This window comes from Arvicanthis niloticus, chromosome 9 (genome assembly GCF_011762505.2).
Source record: "Arvicanthis niloticus isolate mArvNil1 chromosome 9, mArvNil1.pat.X, whole genome shotgun sequence".
Taxonomy (NCBI): Eukaryota; Metazoa; Chordata; class Mammalia; order Rodentia; family Muridae; genus Arvicanthis; species Arvicanthis niloticus.
Genome location: NC_047666.1, coordinates 30,823,102 through 30,847,761, shown reverse-complemented (window position 1 = coordinate 30,847,761; position 24,660 = coordinate 30,823,102). Strand labels below are relative to the sequence as shown.

General features: G+C 48.4%; 1 protein-coding gene across 2 annotated transcripts in view; it reads left to right on the top strand.

Moving 5' to 3' along the window:
• The window catches only part of Nup210 (nucleoporin 210), a 104,268-nt gene that overhangs the window by 31,494 nt on the left and 48,114 nt on the right, over nucleotides 1-24,660 (top strand). For both annotated transcript variants that reach the window (XM_034511184.2, XM_076940116.1), the window contains 10 exons: nucleotides 1,179-1,311; nucleotides 8,868-9,026; nucleotides 9,592-9,660; nucleotides 11,309-11,415; nucleotides 12,336-12,476; nucleotides 13,697-13,834; nucleotides 15,503-15,658; nucleotides 16,418-16,616; nucleotides 20,596-20,741; nucleotides 22,836-23,057. In XM_034511184.2, the coding sequence (XP_034367075.1) occupies nucleotides 1,179-1,311; nucleotides 8,868-9,026; nucleotides 9,592-9,660; nucleotides 11,309-11,415; nucleotides 12,336-12,476; nucleotides 13,697-13,834; nucleotides 15,503-15,658; nucleotides 16,418-16,616; nucleotides 20,596-20,741; nucleotides 22,836-23,057 (1,470 nt within the window). The remainder of the gene's footprint in view (nucleotides 1-1,178; nucleotides 1,312-8,867; nucleotides 9,027-9,591; nucleotides 9,661-11,308; nucleotides 11,416-12,335; nucleotides 12,477-13,696; nucleotides 13,835-15,502; nucleotides 15,659-16,417; nucleotides 16,617-20,595; nucleotides 20,742-22,835; nucleotides 23,058-24,660) is intronic.

Genomic DNA, 24,660 nt, shown 5'->3' with positions numbered 1-24,660 from the left:
AGGAACATGTGAGATGCCAAAAACATAACAAAACAAACAACAACAACAGAGTTCTGGGGCTTTAGCTGTAGCTGAGCCGTGGACCTCGCATGGGCTAGTCCTAGCATCAGTTCCCAGCACTGCATAGAAATAGAATAAATGGGACTGTAGAGATGGCTCAGTGGTCAAGAGCACTCAACTGCTCCTGCAGAGAGCCCAAGTCTAGTTCCCAGTACCTGTATCATTTGGCTCAAAAAATCTGGATACAGGGTGTCTAGTTACCCCTCAGGCCTCCATAGGCACTCATATATATGTGACACACACATAGAAACAGACATGTACATGTCATTTAAAAGAAAAATATTAAAAACAACAATAAAAACAAACCAGTGGCTTAGCAGTTAAGAGCAATTGCGGCTCTTCCATAGGACCTAGGTTTGGCTCCCCAGCACACACATGGCAGCTCATAGCCATCTGTAACTCCAATTCCAGAAGAACTAACATCCTCTTCTGGCCTGATTGGGAGCCATGAGTGTGGTGCACAGACATACATGCAGGCTAAACACCCATACACATTAAAACACACACACACACACACACACACAGGTACACACACACACACACACATACACACACACACACACACGGACATACACACACACACACACATACACACACACATACACAGGCACACACACTTACACAGGCACACACACTTACACAGGCACACACACATACACAGGCACACACACATACACAGGCACATACACACACACATACACACACACATACACAGGCACACACACACACAGGCACATACACACACACATACACACACACATACACAGGCACACACACACACAGACATACACACACACATACACAGGCACACACACACACAGACATACACACACACATACACAGGCACACACACACACGGACATACACACACACAGACATACACACATACACAGGCACACACACATATACACACACACACAGGCACATACACACACACACACACACACATACACAGGCACACACACACACAGGCACACACACTTACACAGGCACACACACACAGGTACACACAGGCACGGCACTATCACTGTAAAAACAAAGAACCTTTCTTACCTGCAAGTCCTATGCCCCCATTCCCCATCCCACCTCAAGCTCTTTCTTCTTTTCTCTGTGCTAAGAATGTTCGCCCTGCAGAAGTCAGGCTGCTGATCTTGGAGAACATCCTTCTGAATCCGGCCTATGATGTTTACCTGCTGGTGGGGACGTCCATCCACTACAAGGTTCAGAAGATCAGGCAGGGCAAGATTACAGGTACAGCTATGTCTCAGAAGTCATGTTAGATGCTTTCTTGTTTCTTAAAAAAAAAAAAAAAAATCTATTCACGTTTTATGGGTATGGGTGTCTGGCCTGAACATGGGGTTGGGGTGGGCTCTATGCACATGCAGTACTTGAGGAGGCCAGAAGAGGGCAGTGGATCCTACTGGAACTGGAGTCAGCTACTATGTATTATGACATAATGTGGGTACTGGGAACTGAACCTGGGTCTTCTGTGAAAAGAGCCCGTGTTTTTAACCACTGAACTATCTTTTCAACCAGTTCCCTTTTTGTTACCGTGATAAAATACAGGGCACATGAAGTTTTCCATTATTAAGTTTTCATGTGTACAGACCAGCGAGTGGCATCACATTCCTTTATAGCACTTGGTAACCATCATCACCATCCGTCTCCAGAACTTACCCATCTTCCCCCACAGAACCAACGCCCTCATTAAACACCCCCATCTCTCTCCCTTGCACCCAGTGCTCACAGACATTGTCTCATGAAGCTAACTGCTTTGCTGACCTCAGTTACGTGCAATCCTGTGTGCTCGTTCTGTGATTGGGTTGCCATTGACTGTACCCTCAAGATTAGTTGCTATCTACAGTATGTCAGACCACATTTCATCTGTCTGTCTTTGGACAGTCGGCATGGCTTCATTTTTTGTTTGTCACGAAGAATGCTGTGAACATAGATGTGCTTAGTTGTTGCTTTCAATTCTCTGCTTCATTTAGAGCGAGGTTGTTCTGCTGGCCTGCCTCTGACTGCTGAGAAAGGTTGAGCTTTGTCTCAGGTGGGCCATTTCTGCCCAGGCTGTGAGGAAAACATGATTGGCAGGAGCAGAACTATTCTGGAAATTCTCTGGTTTGGGGTATGTGTGTTTTAGAAGGTGAGCGTTGATGGAGCTGGCTCTCCTAGAAATCCCGACTGTCTAGTTCATAGGTGTAGGCGTGTGGCGTCAAAACATAGTGATCAGAAGATCTCAAGGCAACTGTGCTGAATTCGGGGTTGGCTCATCTAAAGGTTTCGGCCACATATGTCCACAGGTGACCACTAGAGTGGCAGGGCCACTCCAGGTGACACTTAAGAATCATGTAGATGCTGCTACCTACAAGCAACTAAGTCCTCCAGTTTCCTACATTGAGTTCTAGGTTAGGTGACAGTTCATGGATAGGGACCTGAGAGGTATTACCTCCATGAGCTGCCAGTGGTGTATCTGGTTGGTCATCCCTGGTGGGGACTGCTTGATCCATTTGAAGGCCCCTACTTCCTGCTTCTGCACCCAGTTCTCTGAGAACAAAGATGGAGGGAAGCAGGCTTGTGTTTTGTGAGTGTCTGCTGTGTGCTGAGCAGGTGACATCAGCCTTCTCCTTGGTGTCCTGTCAGGGTGAGGGTACTGGACAGGAGGATGTGTAGGAAGCCCAGCCTGAGGGGCCTCTCAGGCTTGATCCCACCCTTGTCCCCTCAGTACTCTGTAGAGAGACCCTGTCTCAGGAAAAAAAAAATCTGTGTGAACACAGATGTCAACCAGAAATGGTGTTGCCTTGAAGGCTAAGGACCTGGAAAGGGTGGCATTGTGAGTGACTGTCCTCTGAGCTAAGCACCTGATCTCTAGGGACATTCACCTCTTGCAAAAGATCATCCCAGCCAGGCCTGCATTTATACCTCTACATATAGAGGAGGACACCCCAGTATCCAGCTGCCCCTTGCCACCTGGCTGCCTTAACTGCATGGGCCTACAGGAAAAGCCCCATCCCTACTGGGTAAGGCTTTCCAAGTTCAACTGTCTCAGAGAGGAAGGCCCACAGCCCTGTAGGCAATGTCTCACCTATGATCTGAAAGGAAGTCCAATAAGCTCCTGGTTCCAGAGTGAACCTGAGTGGAATTGTGCCTTGGTTTGTCATTAGACTCTTGGGAAGAGAGGTGGTTATTACTAACGTTTCCCCTGAGAAGGGATTTTAGCCTCAGGTGGACGTTGCCAACAGTGTCTCACTGGGACCTAGCACCTCTGAAGCTCTGAGCAAGGTTCTGACAGTGCCTCCTACTAGGACTCAACAGCCCTGAGAGGGGAATTCATGACAACGCCCTGAGTAGGCAGAGACACAGGAAAACCTGAAGGTCACAGAGCTATAGAGTTCAACTGAGTATTGTCATCCCTCAAAAAGGAAGTCAGAAAACCAGAAGGGTACTAGCTGGGCTTTCTCCCAGCAACAAGATGGAGATGGTCTATTACACAGGGTCCATGAGAGATGAAGCTGCCCAGCTCAGGAGAGGAGGGAGAGCCAGTATGGCTAGGAGGTGCTGGGCTGGTATTTTAAGAAACTTACCCTAAATCAGCACCCAGCTTCACCCTTCTCTACTTCCTGACTGTTATGCGCGTGTTACCAAACACCTCACACGCTTCCACTGCCGTGCCTGTCATGTGAGCCCAAAAGTCTTTCCTTCCTCAAGGCCTTTTGGTAGCTAACATAGCAGTTTATGACCCAGAGAATTACGAAAGTCCAGAAACCTTAGAGGTTTGGTGACTTGTGTCACCCTAGAAGTTGAGGAATGAGAGAACCCATGAGAGGTAATCCCAGAGCCAGACAGATGAGAGCCCCATGCCCTTATTAGTTGGGTCCATGCCTGGGTGATAGGTGATGGTGTTGGCCATGCTTAGAGAGGCTTCCAGATGGATGCCTGGGAATCAGCCTGTCGCCATTGGCTTCCCAGGAGCAGAGCCCACAGGTGGAAACGCCACTATTTACTTCATGTGTTTTTTTTTTTTTTTTGGTTGGTTGGTTGGTTGGTTGGATTTTGTGTTTTGTTTTGTTTTGTTTTGTTTGTTTGTTTGTTTTTGTACTTCTAACACTGTCTTTTGGGTGTTACCATCATGTGCAGCCATTGGAACATCCTTTAACTTCCAAAGCTGGATTTAACTATTTTGTTTGAAAATTAACATCCAACTTACGTTAGCTGACATTTTCTTCCACAAATTTATGAAGCCTACAAGTTGGGAATTTCACGGAGAGTTTCACATTAAAGAAATCTGTGGCTGAGCATGGTAGTGAGTGCCTCTGATCAGGCCCTCGGGATGGAGCAGGCAGGTCATGAATATAGATGAACCTGGTGTAGAATACAGGTTCAAAGACAGCCGGGCTATGGATCAAGGCCTTGTCTCAAATAGAAAAATGTGAAGATTTGTTGAAAGTGATCAAAGAGACACGGCGTCTGAGTCAGGCATTTCCCGGTGAGTGCTTTGGCTTGAGTTTGTTGGTAAAGCCTGTTGACTGTTTGGATAACCGTTGCCTGCATCTGTGTGCTCCACATGAGTTCCTGTTGCCTGCAGAGGGAAGAAAAGGACATTAGATTCCTTGGAGCTGGCATCATGGATGATTGTAGGCCTCCATGTAGGTGCTGGGGAGAAATCCAACAAGTGTTTTTAATCATTGAGCCAGCTCTCTTGCCTCCAAACCTTCTAACTGGGAAGTGTGTGTGTGTGTGTGTGTGTGTGTGTGTGTGTGTGTGTTGTAGTGTATGATGGGTGGTTTTGTGCATGTTTATCTACATACCACCATGTGCCTGGTACCTGTGGAGGCCAGAAGAGGGTGTCAGAACCCATGGAACTGGGGTTACAGACAGTTGTGAGCTACCATATGGGTGCTGAGAATTGAAACTGTGTCCTTTGGAGGAGTGGCCAGTGCTCTTAACCACAGAGCCATCTCTCCAGCCCCAACCTATAAGAACCTTCTAATACCAAAACAGACAAACAAACAAACAAACAAACAAAAACAAGCCAGAATCACAGGCTTAGCCAGCAGAGCACCTCTGAGCTTCATCTCAGCCCAGCTCATTCTTCAAATTCTAGTGTACTCTCTCCACAAGGGCTGTGATGGTGGTGGCAGCTGCTGCTGCTGCTGCTGGTATGTGCGCACGCGCAGACTCCTGAGCTCCCTGTTCCCCTACTCCTGCCTCTGTGTTCAGCACATTTATGGGATTTTTGATACTAGGAGAGATTGAGGTTCTGTTGAAAGTTCCGACGTTCTTTTCTCACACTTCCACACTGATGCTGGCTCCTGTCATGTCACTCTCAGTAGGAAGTTGTCTTGCATTTTAGGATCTGGTGTCTTGCTAGGTTGCCCATGTTGGCCTTGATCCTGAGTCCCACTGAATGTCAGCCATCTCTTCATTTGATTACTATTAGTGACTGCAGTGTGTCAATAATGTCTCCTCTCGCCGTCCTGGATGGTATCCACTGGGCCACTCACTTAGGTTGTGGAGTCTTCTGCTGTACACTGTAACCCAAATCCATGCACTAGCTTAGAGGTTTTCTCGGGTTTGTTCATGCAGCGCCCAGGAACTCCAGGCTGCTGTAGTTCTTCAGCATCACACCCTGTAGAGGGTCCTCAAAACAGTAGCCATGGCTGCCACTCCTCAAGGGAAGTCTACAGCTGTCACTGTCCCGGCTAGTGTTTTCTCAACTTGACAGAAACTTAGAGCCATCTGGGAAGAGAGCCTCAGTGGAGAAGTCAGTGTCTTCAAACTGTAGGCAAGTCTGTAGAGCAGACTTGTGGGAAGGCCCAGCCCTGCAGGCAGTGCTATTCCTGAGCAGGTGGTCCTGGATGGTATAAAAAGGCAGGCTGAGCAAGCCATGAGAAGCAAGCCAGCAGGCAGCATTTCTCCATGCCCTCTGCTCAGTTCCAACCTCCAGATTCCTGCCTTAAGTTCCCTCCCTGACTTTCTTATAATGGACTATAAGCTATAAGTTGGAAGGCTGGAGAAATGGCTTAGCAGTTAAGAGCACTGGCTGCTTTACCAGAGGACCCAGGTTTGATTCCCAGCACCTATATGGTGGCTCACCTATACGGATAGCTCCATATCCGGGTGGTCTACCTCTTCTGGCCTTCATGGACACCAGGCACCGCACTAGTGCACAGACACAACACCCAGACACATAACTTAAAAGAAAAATTTGAAGCTGTAAGTTGAAATTAAATCCTTTCCTCTCTGAGTTGCTTTTGGTCATGGTGTTTATCACAGCAATAGAAACCTTAACTAAAACAGTCCTCAAATGACCTTTTCTATTCCAAAAGGCAGGAATGGGTACACAGAAAGGAGGGATGGGTCTGAAACAAGTCCAAACCCAGTAGGGCCAGCACTCAGTCCTGTAGTTTAGGGTCCAGCATCCCTTGCATGTGGTGATGGTGTGACTGAGCTCTAGTGGATTTGGGCAGCCCTGAGCCTGTGGCTTGCCCATTGTATCCCACATAGCCTGTCTCTAGGGCTGAGTCTACTTGTTGCCTACAGCTTCCACCCTCCTAGCATCTCTCAACATGGAGTCTCCATTACAACCTAGGCTGCATCCCCATGGCTTCGTTCATACATTGTTTTCACAGCGTCTCACTGAGTCTAGGCAGAAGTCCATATGACTCCTTAACTCTTATATCTCTTACACTCTGCAAGTTTGCTAAACCAGCATCATGGGGATGGTATTGTGATCTGCCGCCAGCTCAAGCAGTAACTAGACTGACTTGGCCTCAGCTGCTATGGTCTCTGAGTGCCTGGACAGTGGAGCACAGTGAAACAAATCACGGGAAAATGCTTTGCTAGGATGCATCGTGGCCACACAGTAACATACCTGGAGGGCTTGTGCAAAGATGCAAAAAACCCCTAGAGTTTAGTGCAGCAGGACTCAGACATGACTCTACACCTTTGCCCCTCCCCTATGTGAGGTTCCAGGTAATGATAGTCTAGAGATTGTACTCTGAGGACCTATGATCCAGAAGCAATCACTGGGGACTTTTTGGAATACATAAGAGATGCTGAAGGTAGGCAAGTTGCCTGTTTGTCCGAATCCCCTTAGGGGCCTTCATTGGCCATATTTCATTCCAGGACAAGAAGCGGTATGTAGCTGCAGCTCTTCTGACAGTGGATGAATGGCTGGTTAGGACATGCTAAGGGTACAGGGGAGGGATGCTTAAGTGGTTAGGCTTGGGGACACGGTGCTAGTCTGCTCCTAACTAGCTATAAAACCATATCTTAGTGTATGTTCTATGTTCGACGAAATACTCAAGGCTGTCTCTTGATGTGACACATGCTGGAGATCCAAGAGCACCAGCTGCTCTTCAGCTCTGCCTTTTGTTTGCAGCTCCCTTGGCTGCTTTTCCTCAAGGCAGGTGGACCCTGATGTGGCACCACGTGCAGCAGGAGGTAAGAGAGGAAGCCAAGAGTTCACGAGCCAGGCCTGCTCTTTTATAACAACCCTCTCTTTCAGGAGCTAACTAGAGTTCTAGACCTGCCTTCAATCTTTTCAAGGCCATGCCCTAGTGACCTAACCACTTTCTCCTAGGCCACATTGCTTTGTTTTTAATTTCTAAATCTTTTCAAAACTTACGTTTTAAAAATTCTGTATCTCTTTGTGAGTATATGCATTTGTGTGTAGATGCCTTCAGTGGCTTAGGCATCAGTTGCCCTGGAGCTAGAGTTGTGAGTTGCCCAAATGGGTGCTGAGTATTGAACTCAGGTCCTCTGAACTCTTAATCTCTAAGCCACCTCTCCAGCCCTCAATCATCAATCCCTGCCTCTCTGTCGGGGTGTGTGAACATGAGAATATGCCTGCCACTGGTCTGAGAACAACCTCAACGTTGGTCCCCACTGTTCATTTCATTAAAACAAAGGCTCTTATCCACTGCTAAATACATCAGGCCAGCTGACATGCAAGCCTCTGGGGATTCTCCTAACGTCCATCATGCCATAGGAATGCTGGGATTGCAAACACATGCTACTGCTGCTAGCTTTGTATTGGTGCTGGGTTTTGAACACCCTTTGGACACCTTTGAACATCCTCATCCTTACTCAGCAAGTGCTTTACACACTGAGCCATCCGTGACATGTTTTCTAGCATATGAAGTTTAGGTTCTTAAAGCAGTGGAAGTCATGGCAGACCATGAACTAGCTTCCCACCTGACTTGCTCAGTCCTCTCTAAAGTGGGAATGTCAGTAGTCCTTGTTCCTAAGGTTGTTGAGAGACAAGATGAGGGAAATTGGTCATGAGATGCCTAAGCAACACCAGAGCACATTCACTGTGGAGTCTGGTCTCACGTTCCCGTTCTGGGAAATTAAACTCCTGTCCAGCAGCTGCCATTCAAACCGAAGTGCTGTGTTCTCTGCCCAGATGGTGAAGATGGTGGGTTTCCCAGAACCTGTGATTTCCTGGGGGAATTATTCTCTGTCCTGGGCTCTTGGTGAAGGCATTTTTACAGAAAATAGACCCAGGGAGAGCACAGAGAGTAGTCAGGACAAGAGTCATTCTTTGCGATGGTAAGTTGAGCATCTGAAAACCCATAGGAGACCATCAGGTACAGCCTTTTTGGTAATACAGTGAGGACCTCACTGGGCCCAGATGTAGAGAAGAGCTTGCTCACTTCAGGGGATGGTCAGATGCTCAGCAGTGTTAGCATCCAAGCAGCTGTGTTGACAACAGGCCCCAGGAGTCAGGCTGAGATGGCTGTGTTGGTATGCAGCATTTCACACCTTCACTTTCCCTGATTTTCTCATCTCTCTTCATACAGAACTCTCAATGCCTTCTGATCAGTATGAGCTGCAGCTCCAGAACAGCATCCCAGATCCTCAGGGAGACCCTGCCCGTCCTGTGGCCATCCTGACACAGGACACATCAAGAGTCACTGCCATGCAGATGGGACAGAGCAACCTGGTTCTGGGCCACAGGAATATCCTCTGCTCTGGCACCGTGTCGTGCTAACTGCTTTGAAGCCAAGTTGTTTTTCTCCCTTAAAGCCAGCCAGTACTAAAAATAGCACTGTTTCCCCATCTGTCTGAAAATCAGAAAGAGCCTAAATAGCAACCCGCCGAGTGGAATTGCTCACCTCTGTGGGTGACTCACAGAGACTCCCAGAGACAGTAGTCTGGCAGAGGCATACGTCATTCCAGGCCTCTGGAAGCTTCTCAGGAACCACAGTCCCCTCAGAGAGGGCCTGGCAGAAGCTGTATGAATACTGTGTGAATACTGGCACATAGGTTGTTGATAATCCAAGATTGATTGTATGCCCTGTGGTCTCTGGTGTCCCTTGCAGAGACTCTGCTTTGTAGGGTAAATGGTACAGTAAGGGTCTTGACTCACTAACATCCTTGCTCTAATTGGCCTAAGCTAGGGGTTCTTCACCCACCTCTTAGTGCATATAGTATCTGCATGATGCTCAAACCATGTGTGTCAGGCAGAAAGCCTCAGCTGCTTTACCTTTTGTACCTTGTTTTATACCTTAATTAAGAATTCAGGTATCCGTATGCAAGGAGCTTCTAGGCTTCCCAACAGCACCATCTATGTGGTTGAAGCCGGGTACCTAGGTAAGTGCGGCTCCCTGGGGTTTCCTAGACATCGATTGCTTGTGATTCCATCAGTTTGAGAGATCGAAACATAAAAGGAAGGCCTGAGATTCAGGTCAGCAGTACATGTCTTAGCCAATATGAGAATGGCCCTGGGTTCAATCCTTTGGACCAGTCAGCAAAAGCAAACCCACAAAACTGAAGAGGTACTGTAGCTCTCACTCTGGCCACATCCTCTGCCATCAGTCCTCAGCCCTGGCATCATGCAGACCTGAGTGCTGCTCTGGGCCTGTCAGGGATGGGGATCCTGTGCTTAGCTGAGCATCTCTAGGTTGACATGACACTTGGCAGTACCTTGGCAGGGAAGAAGGAGGCATCAGAGAGAGGAGGGAACCACCTGTGGCAGTAAAAGAACCTGAAGCAGGTGGATCTGGGAACTGCAATGATAGCCAGCACTGAGACCTTTGAGACATAGGTGTCATGGGAGTTACCATGGCAGCGTTTCCTTTGGTCTGAGGCAACTCACCTATGGAGCTCTCTGCCAGAGTTCAGCCTGGAGAGCGGTGGTCAGATGGGCAGCAAGACCCCTAAGATCCTCTTGCCAGGGAGCTTGTGAGCCTCTGGTGGTGCAGCACCCAGTTGACAAGCACCCCTTGTGTGTCTCAAGGACCCTTTGTGTCTCAGCAGCATCCTTTGCCTGATTGGCCTGTGGTGAGACTTAGCCTCACAGTAGAGGTTGGTAGAAACAGGTGGCAACAGTGTGGTAAGAGCAAACACCAGAGCAGAGGAAAGACTTCTGGAGGGTTCATGGGAGGCAGGTGCTGTGTCAGACAGATCTTCTGTGGTGGAAAGAGCATCCTGGCAGAGTGAACAGTTTAGCTGGAGTTACGGGGATGAGAAAGGAAAACAGCATTGTGAGAATAGAATAGCTGTGCTGCATTGTGTGTGGAGACAGGGCTAGCTAGGTGCCCTCAGAGCCCAGACCCAGATCCATCATATCCAGAGCTCTCAGAAGCTTTAGCCTGGGATCCAAAACCTATTCGAGCTTCAGGCTAGACCTGTCATCCCTGAGAGCTTAGGTCTCCTGTGGCTATAGGCGAGACACAAGTGTCACCACAGGTTGCATGTGTTTCAGCCTCAGAGTCTACACTGCCGTGGTCTTGGGTGGACTTGTACAGCCTTGGGATAGACTTGTGTTGGCCAATAGATAGACCAGCTGAGGACTCAGCATCTAAATGAGCTGTGGCCTCAGGCTAGACCCACTGGAGCCTCAGGCTAGACCCACTGGAGCCTCAGGCTAGACCCATTGGAGCCTCAGACCTACTGGAAAGTTGGAATCCTGATTGTCACGGCCTCAGAGCTTAAACCTGCTGAGGGTCAGATTCTGGTGAGCCATGAGTGTTTAGGGTTCATTAGCATTTAGGGTTCATTAGCATGTTCAGTGTTGGTCCCAGGAATCAAAAAGATCATCTGTGGTTCTCTAGGTCGGGAATAATGGTAGCCATCAGATTCTGTACTCCATATATTCCCCACAGCTAGGCCTTGTCCTAGGAGGGGCCTGGTGAACATTCTGGGCCTTTTACATGGGTGTGCGGTGCTTAGATTCAGCTTCTCTCTCAGCCCTGCTGCCCTGGTATCATGAGTGTTGAATCCCTACTTCCTGTTCTAGGTTTCACAGTCCACCCTGGTGACAGATGGGTGCTTGAGACTGGGCGTCTGTATGCAATTACCATTGAAGTCTTTGATAGAGCCAGCAACAAGGTCTACCCATCCGATGTGAGTGCCCTCTGGGATTCTGCTGGGGAGGTCATGTGGGAGCAGGAACAGCCAAAGCCACAGGGTTCCCACATAGGCAGACCAAAGCTTCCTGACACTCCTAGGGCAGTGGAGATGTCATGAGATTCATGGAGCACTTCAAGACACTGATAGGCTATGAGTTGGCATTATCCCCTCATGCAGGGTTGGGGGTAGGTACCACAGGCAGCACGGCCTGTGGATGGTATTGGTGGGGTGGCGGGGAGGCTCTCTGTACATTGGCCCCTGTTCCTTACATGAAGTCCCAGAGGGTAAGAGTCCATTTTGCTTTGGAGAGGGTCAGGTGTCCCGGTGTGCTTGCCACCTTCCAGAAGCTGTCAAGTGATCAAGGCTACTAAGTTTAGCTTTTTGGCTTTGGAAAGGCATGGTAGATGAACTGGGAAGTGGTGGCCATTCTTCTGTCCCTTGAGAGAATGTCCCAATACCCTCACACGGATCACACAGTCACTTGCTGTGGTGTTAGAGGTTTTCGAAGGAAGCCAAGCTCATTTTTCTTTTGTAGAGGTCTTTCTGTCCCCTGTTGAACAGTGACTAAGCCAGTCACTATGTTTGAAGCTGGATTTCAGGGACTCAGTTCTCTTTTTATATTCTGGTTCCTTCTTGCAACTCTTGCAACCTGGGAGAGTGACAGTAGTCTGTCAGCTGCCCTGAGCGTCATTCACTCAGCTAGAAATGTGATGTTGGGTCTTGGGGTCTGCTTGTGCTCAGTAGGGAGGGGTCAGAACACTGGGACCTCATTCCTTCTGCCTGCTTTGTTTGAGAGGCTTTCGGGCCACGAAGGCTGTCAGCCTGGCCTCGCTGCCACCTTGAAGCTCTCCCAGTCTCTTGATACCATAGTCATCTTTTAGACGCCCCCTCATCCGCTCTGCTTGCCTTTTCAGAACATCCGAATTGAAGCTGTGCTTCCGGCTGAGTTTTTTGAGGTTCTGTCATCTTCCCAGAATGGGTCTTATCATCACGTCAGGGCTATCCAGAGCGGCCAGACAACCATCAGTGCAACCCTCACCTCTGTGGTGGACCAGGTAAGCTGATCTCAATCAACCCGTTTTTTATGTCCTAGCTGGGCCCCCTCTGAGGGTAGAAATGTCAATTGGCAGGTACTTTGCCCCAGGACCCACCTGGTGCCACTGCTCTGATACCCAAGGAGACTGTCCTAGTTAGGGTTTTTATTGCTGTGAAGAGACACCATGACCACGGCAGCTCTTATAAAGGAAAGTATTTAATTGTGCTGGCTTACATTTCAGAGGTTTAGTCCATTATCGCCATAGTGGGAAGCATGGTGGCATGCAGGCAGACATGGTGCTGGAGAAGGAGCTGTGAGCTATACATCCAGATCCTCGGCAGCAGGAAGAGAGAGTGACAGTGTGTCTGGCTTCAGTATTTGAAACCTAATAGCCCACCCTGGGCGACACACTTCCCTCCAACAAAGCCACACCCACTCCAACAAAGCCATACCTCCTAATAGTGCCACTCCATATGAGCCTATGGGGGCCATTTTTATTCAGACCACCATAAGAAACTTTCCCACATGGTGCTTGAGCTCCAGGTGCCCTTGACTGTCCAGAGCCTGTGGGTATGAGGAAGTCCTCCTGTTACCAGACTTCTTTTTTCACCACCTGTACCTATTTCTATAAAAATGCCCTGCACTTTTCAAGATCAAATACAGAATTTGTTTGGGGATAGCATGGCAACAGGCCCCCTGGTACTTTATCTGTTTTGTCTGCTCAAGTCCTCCAGACTTTGGTTTTGTCTTGTACAGAAAAGCCTCATCAGCCTTAGTGGGGAGCAGTAGTCTACCAGCTGGCACATTGTGTGTTCCCTTCCTACCTCATACAAGCCCTCCAAACCTATGAGAGGCAGCTTGTGGAGAGATAGGAAGGACCTATGATGCAGACAGTGGTTCCTCTGTCCAGTCAGCAGGTGTCTCCATCACCTGCACTGCTGCTCTGGGTTTTGGATAAGATGTTCCAGGCCTCAGTTTCTTTATCTGTAAAGTGGGAAGAGTGACATCAATCCTGTGAGGGATACTCAAGGAATCAAATACATAGAATTTACACGAGTTGCCATTAAAGATCTAGAGTAAGCCTCGCTGCCAAGCCTGCTGTCTTTTCCATATTCTTAGGAGCACAAAGCTACATTTTATGGCCTGTTCCTCAGGGAGGGGCAGTGTCTGGGTGACAGGAAAATAAACCTAGTGATAAATGTGGTTGCCATGGTGACAGCAGCAATCTCATCCTTGTAGGATGGAGGGGTCCATGTGCTTCAGGTACCTGTGTGGAACCAGCAAGAAGTGGACATTCATATCCCCATCACACTCTATCCCAGCATCCTAACATTTCCATGGCAACCAAAGACAGGAGCCTATCAGTATACCATAAAGGTAGGTGAGAGGTTGCCTTTGGGTGTTTTCTTTGGGATGTTGGTTGGGTTTTTTTAAATTATGTTTTATATGTTTATTGAGACAAGATCTAAACTATGTAGTTCTAACTAGGTTGGTTTAGAACGAACTCTCCTGATAAGTCAGCCTTTGGTGGGTTTTCTTGATTGATGATTGAGCCCCTGGGCATGTGGTCCTGGGGTGCATAGGAAACCACTGAGTAGGGCACAGTGATGCACTTAATCCCAGCACTCAGGAGGCAGAGGCAGGCTTAACTCTGAGAATTCAAGGCCAGTCTGGACTATATAGGAAGTTCTAAGAGAGCCAGGCCTACATAAAGAGATTCTGTCTCAAAACAAACAAAAACAGAAAGAAAGAGAAAGGGAAGGAGAAAAAAAAAAAAGAAGAGCAAAGTGTACACCCGAGCCAGCAGCACCCTCATGGCCTCTGCATCAGCTCCTGCCTCCAGGGTCCTGCTGCCTGAGCTCCTGCCCTGCCTCCTCTCAGTGATGTACCTGGAAGCGTTAGATGAAATAATTCCATTCTTCCCCACGTTGCTTTTGATCCTGGTGTTTATCACATTCACAGAAAGTAAACAAAGACAGTTAAAACACAGAAATCGAATATAGGTCTGAGTTCTGCTTAGCAGTCATTCTTCTAAAAGATATTATTTTTTTTAAGTAATATGAATATAATTATAGGAAAACCTGAATTCAGGTGGAACCATCACCCTCCCTACAACATGCTCATCACTAGTGCCTCATGGTGCTTCCAATCCCATATGGTGCTGGGCATCAGGGACTGCGCCCAGCTAGGGCTCCAGCCCCAGTAGTCAGCCTGGTCCCATCGCTCCTCTGGTCTGCCTGAAGAAATGGTGACAGGTATCCTGTGTGCATTGGCACTTGCACACTAAAATATGTCACCTGAAAGTGTGTTCTTGACTCAGGGTTTCAGGTTGATCCCTGAGCTAGAGGAAGAAGGCCTGTCATTCACTTCACCAAAGATGGTTAGGAGCAGGCAGAGCTGTGTGCTGGACGCGCTTGTGTCAGCCCCAGAGCAGAATTCTACTGTAAGCTCCATGACCAGGGAGGTTTCTGCCCAGGTCTGAGCTCTGGTCATAGCTGTGTATTTATTTGTATGTCAGTCCCCAGGTCCCCAGAATAGGAGATCTCGAATGGAGATGGACGGAGAAAGTGAGGAAATGTTGGCCTGTGTGACATTTTTCCATGGGCGGGACTTTGGCTGTGTGTGTCGGTATGATTTTGAATGTATGAAATGTGTGTACATGGCACACAAATGTGTAGTATATTTAAGAGTGAGCCCATGAGTACGTGTGGTGAATTTATGGTGTCAACATAGGTGAGTGTGAATGAATGTAGGTGTCTGATGTGACTGAGTGTGAGGAGACATGCGAATGGTGAGTGTGAACAGGTGTGAATGTGTGGCAGTGGACATTTGTGAGCAGGCCAGTGCATGTGTGAGCGTGTGTGTGTGTGTGTGTGTGTGTGTGTGTGTGTGATGGGCAGATAACACCTGGGTATGAATAGATGAGCACATTTGTGTGATAATGAGCGAATGAGTGAGAGAGAATGCACACTTGCCCCGACCCTGTATATCCCCAGGCAGGGAGGGGCAGGGCATTGACAGGTCCCATGGTCATTTTCTTCCTAGGCCCATGGGGGCAGTGGAAACTTCAGCTGGTCTTCATCAAGCTACATGGTTGCCACCGTCACTGTCAAGGGTGTCATGACCACAGGCGGTGACACTGGCCTCAGTGTAATCCGGGCGCATGATGTTCAGAACCCTCTCCATTTTGGGGAGATGAAGGTAAGATGGTGGCAAGACATCCTGTGGAGAGCCTCAGGACAGAGGTTCCAGCTGCCCCTCTCACCTGGCCCTCAGGCTGTGTTCAGAGGTCTTATTCCTCCCCCAAGTGGTTGTGCTATTGGGGGGCAGGGGGTGGGGGGGGTTGATGGGCCCATCCCAGTTCTGATCTCAAGGAGTCAGGCCCCAGATCAAGAAAAGTCCACAACAACAGCCAGAGGACATGAGTAACCACAGAACAACAGTGGAAAGTTTCCCACGCAGAAGTCAGGACTCTGAATTAGGAGGGACGTCAAGGCTGGACTAACAATTTACAGAGGAAGAGGGCTTCCTGGCTCCTCTTCCCTTGCTCTCTTAAGGTGCCAGTTCAGGTGTCCTGTTACTGGTATTTGACCCTGACTGACTAAGAGCCCCAGTTGCTGTCAGGCGGGGTTACTCACTGTGTCTGTGCTCCCCTTCTTACCTCGAGTCTCATAGTGTGTCCAGTTCCAGCCTCCTCTTACATTAAAGGGGTGTAGGTATTCAGTGGGATTCACACACATTTGTTAAACATAGGTTTATCCTCAGTTACAGGTGAATCTACCAGGTCTGACAGAGGAAGTGCAACTACCCAATATAGGGATCAGTTGTGAGTCCTTTGCTTCAATCCCTTCCTCCTCTGTAACTGGCACCAAAGGCAGTCCTCAGGAGGCAGTGTGTGCCACAGTTAAAACTGGCTGCATAGCTACATGGAATATGATGGGCAGTTCTCTCTTTCTCTAGGTGTATGTGATTGAGCCCAGCAGCATGGAGTTTGCCCCATGCCAGGTGGAGGCTCGAGTGGGTCACACCTTGGAGCTGCCCCTGACAATCAGTGGCTTCATGCCTGGTGCAGGCAGTGAGGTGGTCACCCTGAGCGACTGCTCCCATTTTGACCTGGTGGTGGAGGTGGAGAACCAGGGTGTGTTCCAGCCATTGCCAGGTAAACCAGTAGCAGAATTGGGGCCCAGATGGTATGGGTTATCTGTGCACATCAGAGGGGCCACATACTTAGAATGGCCTTTGTCCTGTGTTCTTGTCCATTTTGAATCCTGCCTGGTGTGTTTGATGCCTTTGTCAATCTTTGTTTATGATCTTTTTCTCTTCTGTGTCTGCAAAGTGTCTCTTCCATGCCTGAGTGGAGTCTCCTGCCTACATGTATATTTCAGTTCATGAAATGCAACAGGTGCTCACACTATAATATATACTTGGGGTTTTGATTAGTTCAATTATAATACTTGTGACAGGCCCAGCCACTCCTGAGTACATTTTTCTCAGCCTCCTGTCTTGGGGATAGAATTATTGGTAGTGACTGTGACAGTATCAGCTTACATGTGTGGAGCAGGCAGTTTGCCTGGCTGACTTTGTTTAGATTGTACACCTATAGCAGGAGGAGCTGCTGGTGGGCCATGTATCCAGTGAAGACACTGGGGCAGCTTAGTTATTTACAGCCACATGTGGCCTGTGCAGGGATGGGCACAGACCTGCAGCTCCAGTTTCTGTGATCCATGGCCTTCCAGAAGTGTGGCTCCAGGTAGGGTGAGGATTTGCAGCTTACAAAATCTGCAAGACTCTTGTGTTATGTGTAGGAGCAGGCTGTGGACAAGAACAAAGCATTCAGTGAGTGAATGTGCCCAGGCCATGACCCAAGGTGGACAGTTCTGGTAGGGATTGTCTCATGATGAGCCTAGAATGTCAGGACCTGTTCCATCATAGAGGGCTCAAGCCTACAGGCTGGGAGCCATTGGAGATGTTTTAACAGAGAGGGATGTGAGTCTCTAGCAGCATATGCTTTCCATGTGGTTGTGTGTCCTGTGGTTGTGATGACATCCAGAGCTGTACAGAGGAAAAGGACATCTCTAGAGTGTGCCCAACCAAAACCACTCGCTGGTGGCCTTAGAGAATCTAATCTTTCCCCGTGTTAGCTATTGTGAATGGAAGAAGTGGCATTTTGAGGGGGAGGGACCACTAGCAGCCAGAGATGGACTGTCCCATGTACTGGCCCCATGCCCATCCCACAGAGCAAGTGTAGGGCACTACTCATCCTTTGGGGGAAACCCAGGGCCTATAATTCAACATTCCCAGAGCTGATAGGCCTCTTCACTTACTGGCATGATGTTCAATCTCTCTGAGCCTTGTTTTCTCGATGGGTCATGGGAAATGGGTGCAAGAGTTCCTGCCTCCTGAGAGGACTATACATGGACAGCCCTCTGAACATCTGGAGGGGTTTTCAGGGAGTCCAGGTTCTGAAGACACCAGTCAAAACAAATCCTATGTGGTTAGAATTGCCCTTAGAAAATGCTGGAATCTCTCTTAGTGAACAGGTTGTTGGATGGGAATTTTTGGGACTCACCAGGCTGGGGCAATGGATGTCTTACTGGTGAGGGCCACCCTAGGGCACACATGACCCTGGAGCAGGTATGGTCATCAGGATAAGTTAGTAGAGTCAGCTTTTCCAAGCTTGGGCACATAGCAGGACTTTGAGGAAGGAACTATAGCAGGTTCACTATTGGACAAAAATAACTATGGACTGGAGCAAGTGTTTGCAGATCATTCCTTAGTAAGGATCAACATCTAGAATATGTAAAGAACCTCTGTGTGTCAACAGTAAAGCATAGAGATTCAGTAATGCACACTGGACTTGAGCAGATATTTCTGCGAATGTTACATGTAGTAGTCACTGTTGTAGGAAAAGATGCCCACGCTCATCAGTCACCATAGAACTTCAGAGCAAAGCCACCAGGAAAGGGCTGGAGAGATGGCTCAGTGGTTAAGAGCACGTGCTGCCCTTCCAGAGGACCAAGGTTAATTTCCCAGAACCCACATTATGTACCTCACAACTGCCTACAACTCCAGTTCTGGGGGATCCCACACTCTCTTCTGGCCTCCACGGGCATCACATGTGTGCACTCACATTACACACACACAGTTAAAAAATAAATCTCAAAGAAGAAACACACTGAAAAGTACACCCACTGGGACAGCTACTAACACAGCTAACACAGCAACAGAAAGCATTAGGATGTAAGGAACTGGGCTCCATGCTCTGCTGGAGGATGTTAAAGCCAGCCACACTGGAAAACAGTATGCTGGGTTCTCAAAACCTTTAACAGAAGCAGTATGACTCAGGAAGTCCCACTTCTAGTCATAGACCTAAGGTTATTGATGTGCGAATATAAAGATGTCTTTGTTAGCCTGTTCACACGGCCAGGTAGCTCAGTAGAGGAGTGGGCATGGGGCATGTTCAGCTCTAAGATGGAAGTCCCGTTGTGGTACCTCGCTGAGAAGCCTTGAGGATATTGTGCCAGGTGAACTAACCAATCACATGAGGAAGTGCTATGTAGTTCTACTTAGGTGAGCTGCTTGTTAAGCAAGCTCATAGAGACAGGAAATAATAGCTGCTGTTAACACTAGACATTTCAGTTTTATAAGTCAGAGGGGCTGAGTGGGAACTGGTGGTGGGACCTGGACAACCCTGTGGCCTGTTGCTGTACATAAGAAAGTTGGGGTGGGATGATGATGTTGTTGTTGTTGTTGTTGTTGTTGATGATGATGATGATGATGATGAACAACAACCAGGTCCCACTATTAATCTCTGACCAGCCTAGAAGACACTGGAGAGCAGGTTGGCCTTGAACTCAAGACATATGCCAGCCGCCTCTACCTCCAGAGTGCAGGGATTAAAGGCCTGAGCCACCGCGACTGCTCGCCCCACTTTTGAGATGAGAAGTTTATATGTTGTGTACTTCACCATAATTCAGATTTGTTCTAGTTAGGTTTTCTGTTGCTGTGTTAAATACCATGACCAAAAGCAGCTTGGAGAAAGGAAAAGATTTATCTGGCTTACCGTTTACACTCCATCACTGAGGGAAGCCAAGGGAGGACGCTGAAGGCAGAAGCTGAAGCAGAGACCGTGCTGCTTACTGGCTTGCTCAGCCTGCTTTCTCATGCAGTCCTGGACCACTTGCTCAGAGGTGGTACCCCTCACAGTGGGCAGGGCCCTCTTACACCAATAATTAGCCAAGGAAATGCCCCACAGACTTGCTCAACTTGCCCACAGGCAGACCTGATGGAGGCAGTTCCTTGACTGAGTTTCCCTCTTCCCAGAGTAACTCATTTGTATCAAGTTGACAAACACAAACAGCACGACATTAATACATTTCGTGGAAACTTAGTTAAAATTTGGTGGGGAAGGCTAGCACAGATGAAAAGCGCTGCTAGCAGGGTAAACTGGGAGACACTTCCTGCACACATGCATGCCTGCACACGTGTATGGCACTGCTCCCATCCCTCTGGTCACAGCCAGAAAAAAATGCCAGAGCTCACATCGGTGTTGTGTAGCACAGCCCAGACTACAAGCACCTGTGATGTGCATGGTGGCATGAGAAAGTTGTGCTGTGCGTTCACCCCCACCGCAGAACAGCATGCAGAAATGTGGATAAAGGTGCCTGGCCATGAAGACTCAGGGCTGTGGGGAGGCAGGCAGATCAGCACAGCCCACGCTCTCCACACCTCTTTATTTAAGGCTGTTCTGATGGAAATGGGGAGGAGCCGGAGACCAAAGGGGGCTTTTAGAGGAGTCTTGGGCTGCTGGTAAGCTCTCTCTTGACCTGGATCCTGGACTCAGGGTCCGTTAAGCATATGGGGGAGGTGGGAAGCCATTGCTAGTTTTATGTGTACCAGAATATATATGAATCATACTTTGCTTTTGTTTAATTATGTTTTGTGGTGCTGGGGATGGAACCCAGAGCCCTGTTTGTGCTGGGCAACCATTTTACCACTGAGCCTACAACTCTAGCCTCTGGGAAATGTAATTGATAACAAAATCAAGTTGCATATGAAGAACAGAATGAAAAGGGAACCTTGGCCTGCCATGCCTTTTCCTTGAAGAACAAGTTCATGTTATGATTTTGTTTATGCAGGGAGGCTGCCACCAGGGCCTGAGCACTGCAGTGGAGTCAAAGTGAGAGCTGACGCCCAGGGGTCTACCACCCTCCTTGTCAGCTACACACATGGCCGTGTACACTTGGGTGCAAAGATCACTCTCGCTGCCTACCTGCCCCTCAAGGTGAGTTGTCCCTGTCCTTTGTCATCTGCCCTGTCTGTTCTCCATCTTCTCTTTAGTGTTCCTGGAGGTTAGATGATGGCCTCTCTCATAGATCATGTGCTTTTTTTTTTCTCTCCAAATTGACAATAAGCTAAGGCCATATGGGAGGGAAGAAGAAACCCCAGTTGAGGAAATGCCCCCATCAGATTGATTTGTATACAAGTCAGGGGGCTTTGAGTAATGATTGTTGTGTGTAGTCCTGAGTTGTATAAAAAGCAGGGTGAGCAAACCAAAGAAAGTTCTTCCCTGGGCTCTGCTTCAGTCCCTAACTCCAGGTTTCTACCTTGAGCTCCTACCCTGACTTCCCTCCCTCATGGACTGTGGTTGGGATGTGTAAGCCAAATAAATCCATTCCTCCCCAAGTTGCTTTGGTCATGGTGTTTATCACAGCAATAGGAAGCAAACTAGAACAGACCCCAAGTGCTGTCATTGGTATCTGTGGGCAGGCTACAAGTCCCTTAGCATCACAACCACTCTAGGTCCATAAGAACAATAACTTTCTGTCAAAAACTCTGTGAGTTTTCCCTTTGCTTACTGGAGACTTTGAGGGCTGTGCGGTCTTACTGGCTAATGCACAGTTTGTTTCAGTTAGTGTGGAGAACCTGCAGAGTGCTGGGCACTGTTCTTTGCCAAGTGCAACACAGGCCTAGAGACTTGCATGGGGTGCCTCTGCACACTGGTGAGGAAGATAAAGCCAGGTGTGGTGATGTACACCTGTAAATCAGCACTCAGGTGCCTGAGGCAGGAGGATTCTGAGTTCCAGGCCAGCCTAGACCTGGTCTCAGTGATGAGACCTGTCTCAAAAAAGAAAACAAAACAACCCAAATAAACAGGAACACAAAAGGGAACGGAGGAGAACTTGGGAGCAAGGACATTAAGCTAGCCCTGACCATGCTGGCCAGGGGCTCCTGAACCCTGCGCTTTGCCTGTCTGCAGCTTTGTTTCCTGTGAAAGCCATCTTCTACCCGACGGCCCACCAGCATTCTACAGCAGAGAGCAAGCCTTGAGCATGCTGGGCAAGCACTTGACCACATCTCAAACCTTTTTATTTTTATTTTGAGATAGTTTTGCTAGGTCACCCAGGCTGGCCTCAGACTGCTTCCTAAGTAGCAGGAAATGTAGGCCTAGGCCTTCACACTGGCTAGCTTTTGTTTTGTAGAGCACAGTATGTATGTGTGTGCTGGGGTGGGGGCTGGAGAGATGGTTCAGTGGTTAAAGCAGGAGCTGGAGAAATGGCTCCGTCATTAAAGCACTGGATGCTCTTCTGAAATACTGAGCTTCAATTCCACATAATGGCTCACAACCACCTGTAACTCCAGGCTCAGAATCAGAGCCCCCTTTGTCATCCATGGACACATATAGTACACAGATATACATCCAGGCAATCTACTCATGGAAAGTAATAATAATAATAATAATAATGATAATAATAATAATAATAATAGTGGCAGTGTGGTAGGATTAATGTATATATTCAGTATTGTGTCTGACATTCAGCTTTTGGTAAGTACTGTGTTGGGACTTGTGCAAGGTGCATCATGCCTCCCCAGAACCCTCTTTGTGAATATTAATGTGTTGCTGGCTCTTACCTCTGAGAAATGAGCATGAAAAGCATGTTTTTGTTCATGAAGTCGTTTCATATAGTCTGTGTTAGGATAGATCCTAGGTACGAATTTACTGGGGTTTATTTTCTTTTTCTTTTGAGACAGGATCTCTATGTAATCCTGGCTGGCCTAGAACTTGCTATGTAGCCCAAGCTGGCCTTGAACTCATAGAAACCCACCTGCCTCTGCCTCTGCCTCTTGAATTAAACTGTGCACCACCATGCCCTGCACTCTAGTGTACTCTCCGTTCCAGTGAGGACCTAATTCTTCCCGAAGCCCCTAACTCACAGCTGCCCTGTGCATGATGCCCATGTGCAGACTGAATTTCAAAGAGGACACGGGGTTTGCCTGACAGTCCCCCAAGCAGGGTGGGGACCTTACTTCTGGATGCCTAGCATTGCCTGGCCACATCCTCCCAGCGTAATGCTAAGCCTTCTCCTTCTTTCTTCAGGCTGTGGATCCCTCTTCTGTTGCTGTGGTAACCCTGGGCTCCTCAAAGGAGATGCTGTTTGAAGGAGGCCCCAGGCCATGGGTCCTGGAACCTTCCAAATTCTTTCGGAATATCACTTCTGAAGACACAGGCAGCATCAGTCTGTCTCTCTTAGGCCCTCCAGCCTCCCGGAATTACCAGCAGCACTGGGTCCTCGTGACCTGCCAGGCCTTGGGTGAACAGGTGAGTGGGCGGCCACCCTTAGTCCCATCTTGCCTACTGGGAGAAATAGAAAATCTACTCAGTCCTCAGAGAGCCATGAGAATGTTGTTCCTCTTACCCAAGGACAAGGGAGTCTCAGGCTCAGTGAGGTGGCCTGCCAACAGAATGGAATGTGGCCGTTGGGTTCCCCGGTACACATCAGCTTTCTTAAAGCCAGCCTGTCGGAGTGGCCTCCTCTTTCCCAGGGCTTAATAGTATCCCCCGTCTACTGTTAGAGGGTAGGGGTAGAAGTTTGAGACCAGGAGTCACAAAGCCCCATGTTTCAGGGTTGGGCAGCTGTCAAAAAGGATTGTGACCTTGGACCTGGGTTTGGCATACTAGCTTGTTCTTTCAGGATTCGGAGGGATGTGCCAATGCCTGAAGTGTGAACTTCTAGTTGTTTCAAGATAGGGTTTCCCTCTGCAGCTGAGGGTAGCTTGAATAAACGCCACTTTATTACTATGTAGCATAGGCCGACCTTGAACTCACTTTGCCTCAGCCTTCCAAGTGCTGAGATTACAGGCATAAGTTATTATGCCCAGCTTCAATGATTTTAGAGTTTGGTTTTGGTTTTGTTTGTACTGCTGGAAACCAAAAAATACTGGAAGGTTAAGAGTACTGAACCAAGTGTGTCACATCCTGAGTTCCCACAGGGCCTGCATAGCTGGACATAATACCCTTTTCCTCAGGCCAGGCCAAATCTGTGGGCCTTGTGCTCTTCTGGCTTCTGATAGATCTGTTTCTGAGAGTCCCCAGACAGGAACAGAAAGCAGGCAGAACCATGGACCGAAAAGTAAGAGCGAAAAGAATGCAGATTCAATCGAAGGTTCACTGTACACCCTGACAGCCCCCTGACACCAGCAATCCAAAGCAGCCTGCTGTGGTCGAGGGAGTGCATGGAGAAAGGCCCACTAGAGGAGCTAGAAGTATAGGACCCGGGTTCAGTTCCCAGCAACCAGCAACCACATAGCAGCTCACAACTGTCTACAACTCCAGTTTCAGGAGATTCATGCATGACACGAGGTGTGTGTGTGTGTGTGTGTGTGTGTGTGTGTGTGTGTGTGTGTGTACGTGTGCACATACGTGCAGGCAAAATACCCATATACACAAAATAAAACAAATCTTTTTAAATAAAAGGAGCAAGAAATGCATAATACCAAACAAATAATAAGACTAAGAGTAGCCACAAATTATCTTGACTTGTCTGGTTCATTGGGGTCCTCCTGCCTTTGCATGTAGAAGTTAGATTCTAGGTCAAGACTCACCTAAGGCATACACTCTGGGCTTCCTCACTTAGGGTTTCATGGGCAGACAGCTTGCTGAAAGTCAGGAGGTGCCTCCCTCCTCCCACCTCAAAGCAGACTCTTCTGTTCTCACAGTTGTGTGAGGCTGAGGATGCTCACTCCCTCAGAGGCAGCTGTTAGCTGTATTGCATATAAAACCCAAGCCTGCACTTGACTTCGGAGGCCCTGCTCCAGCCACAAGCGGGCCTTTCTGACAGCTCCTCCCCAGTCCTGTGTGCTCTTGCATAGCACATGCAAGTGTTGAGTGTGGCCTCCTTTAGCTCGGAGGAGCAAGTGGGCAT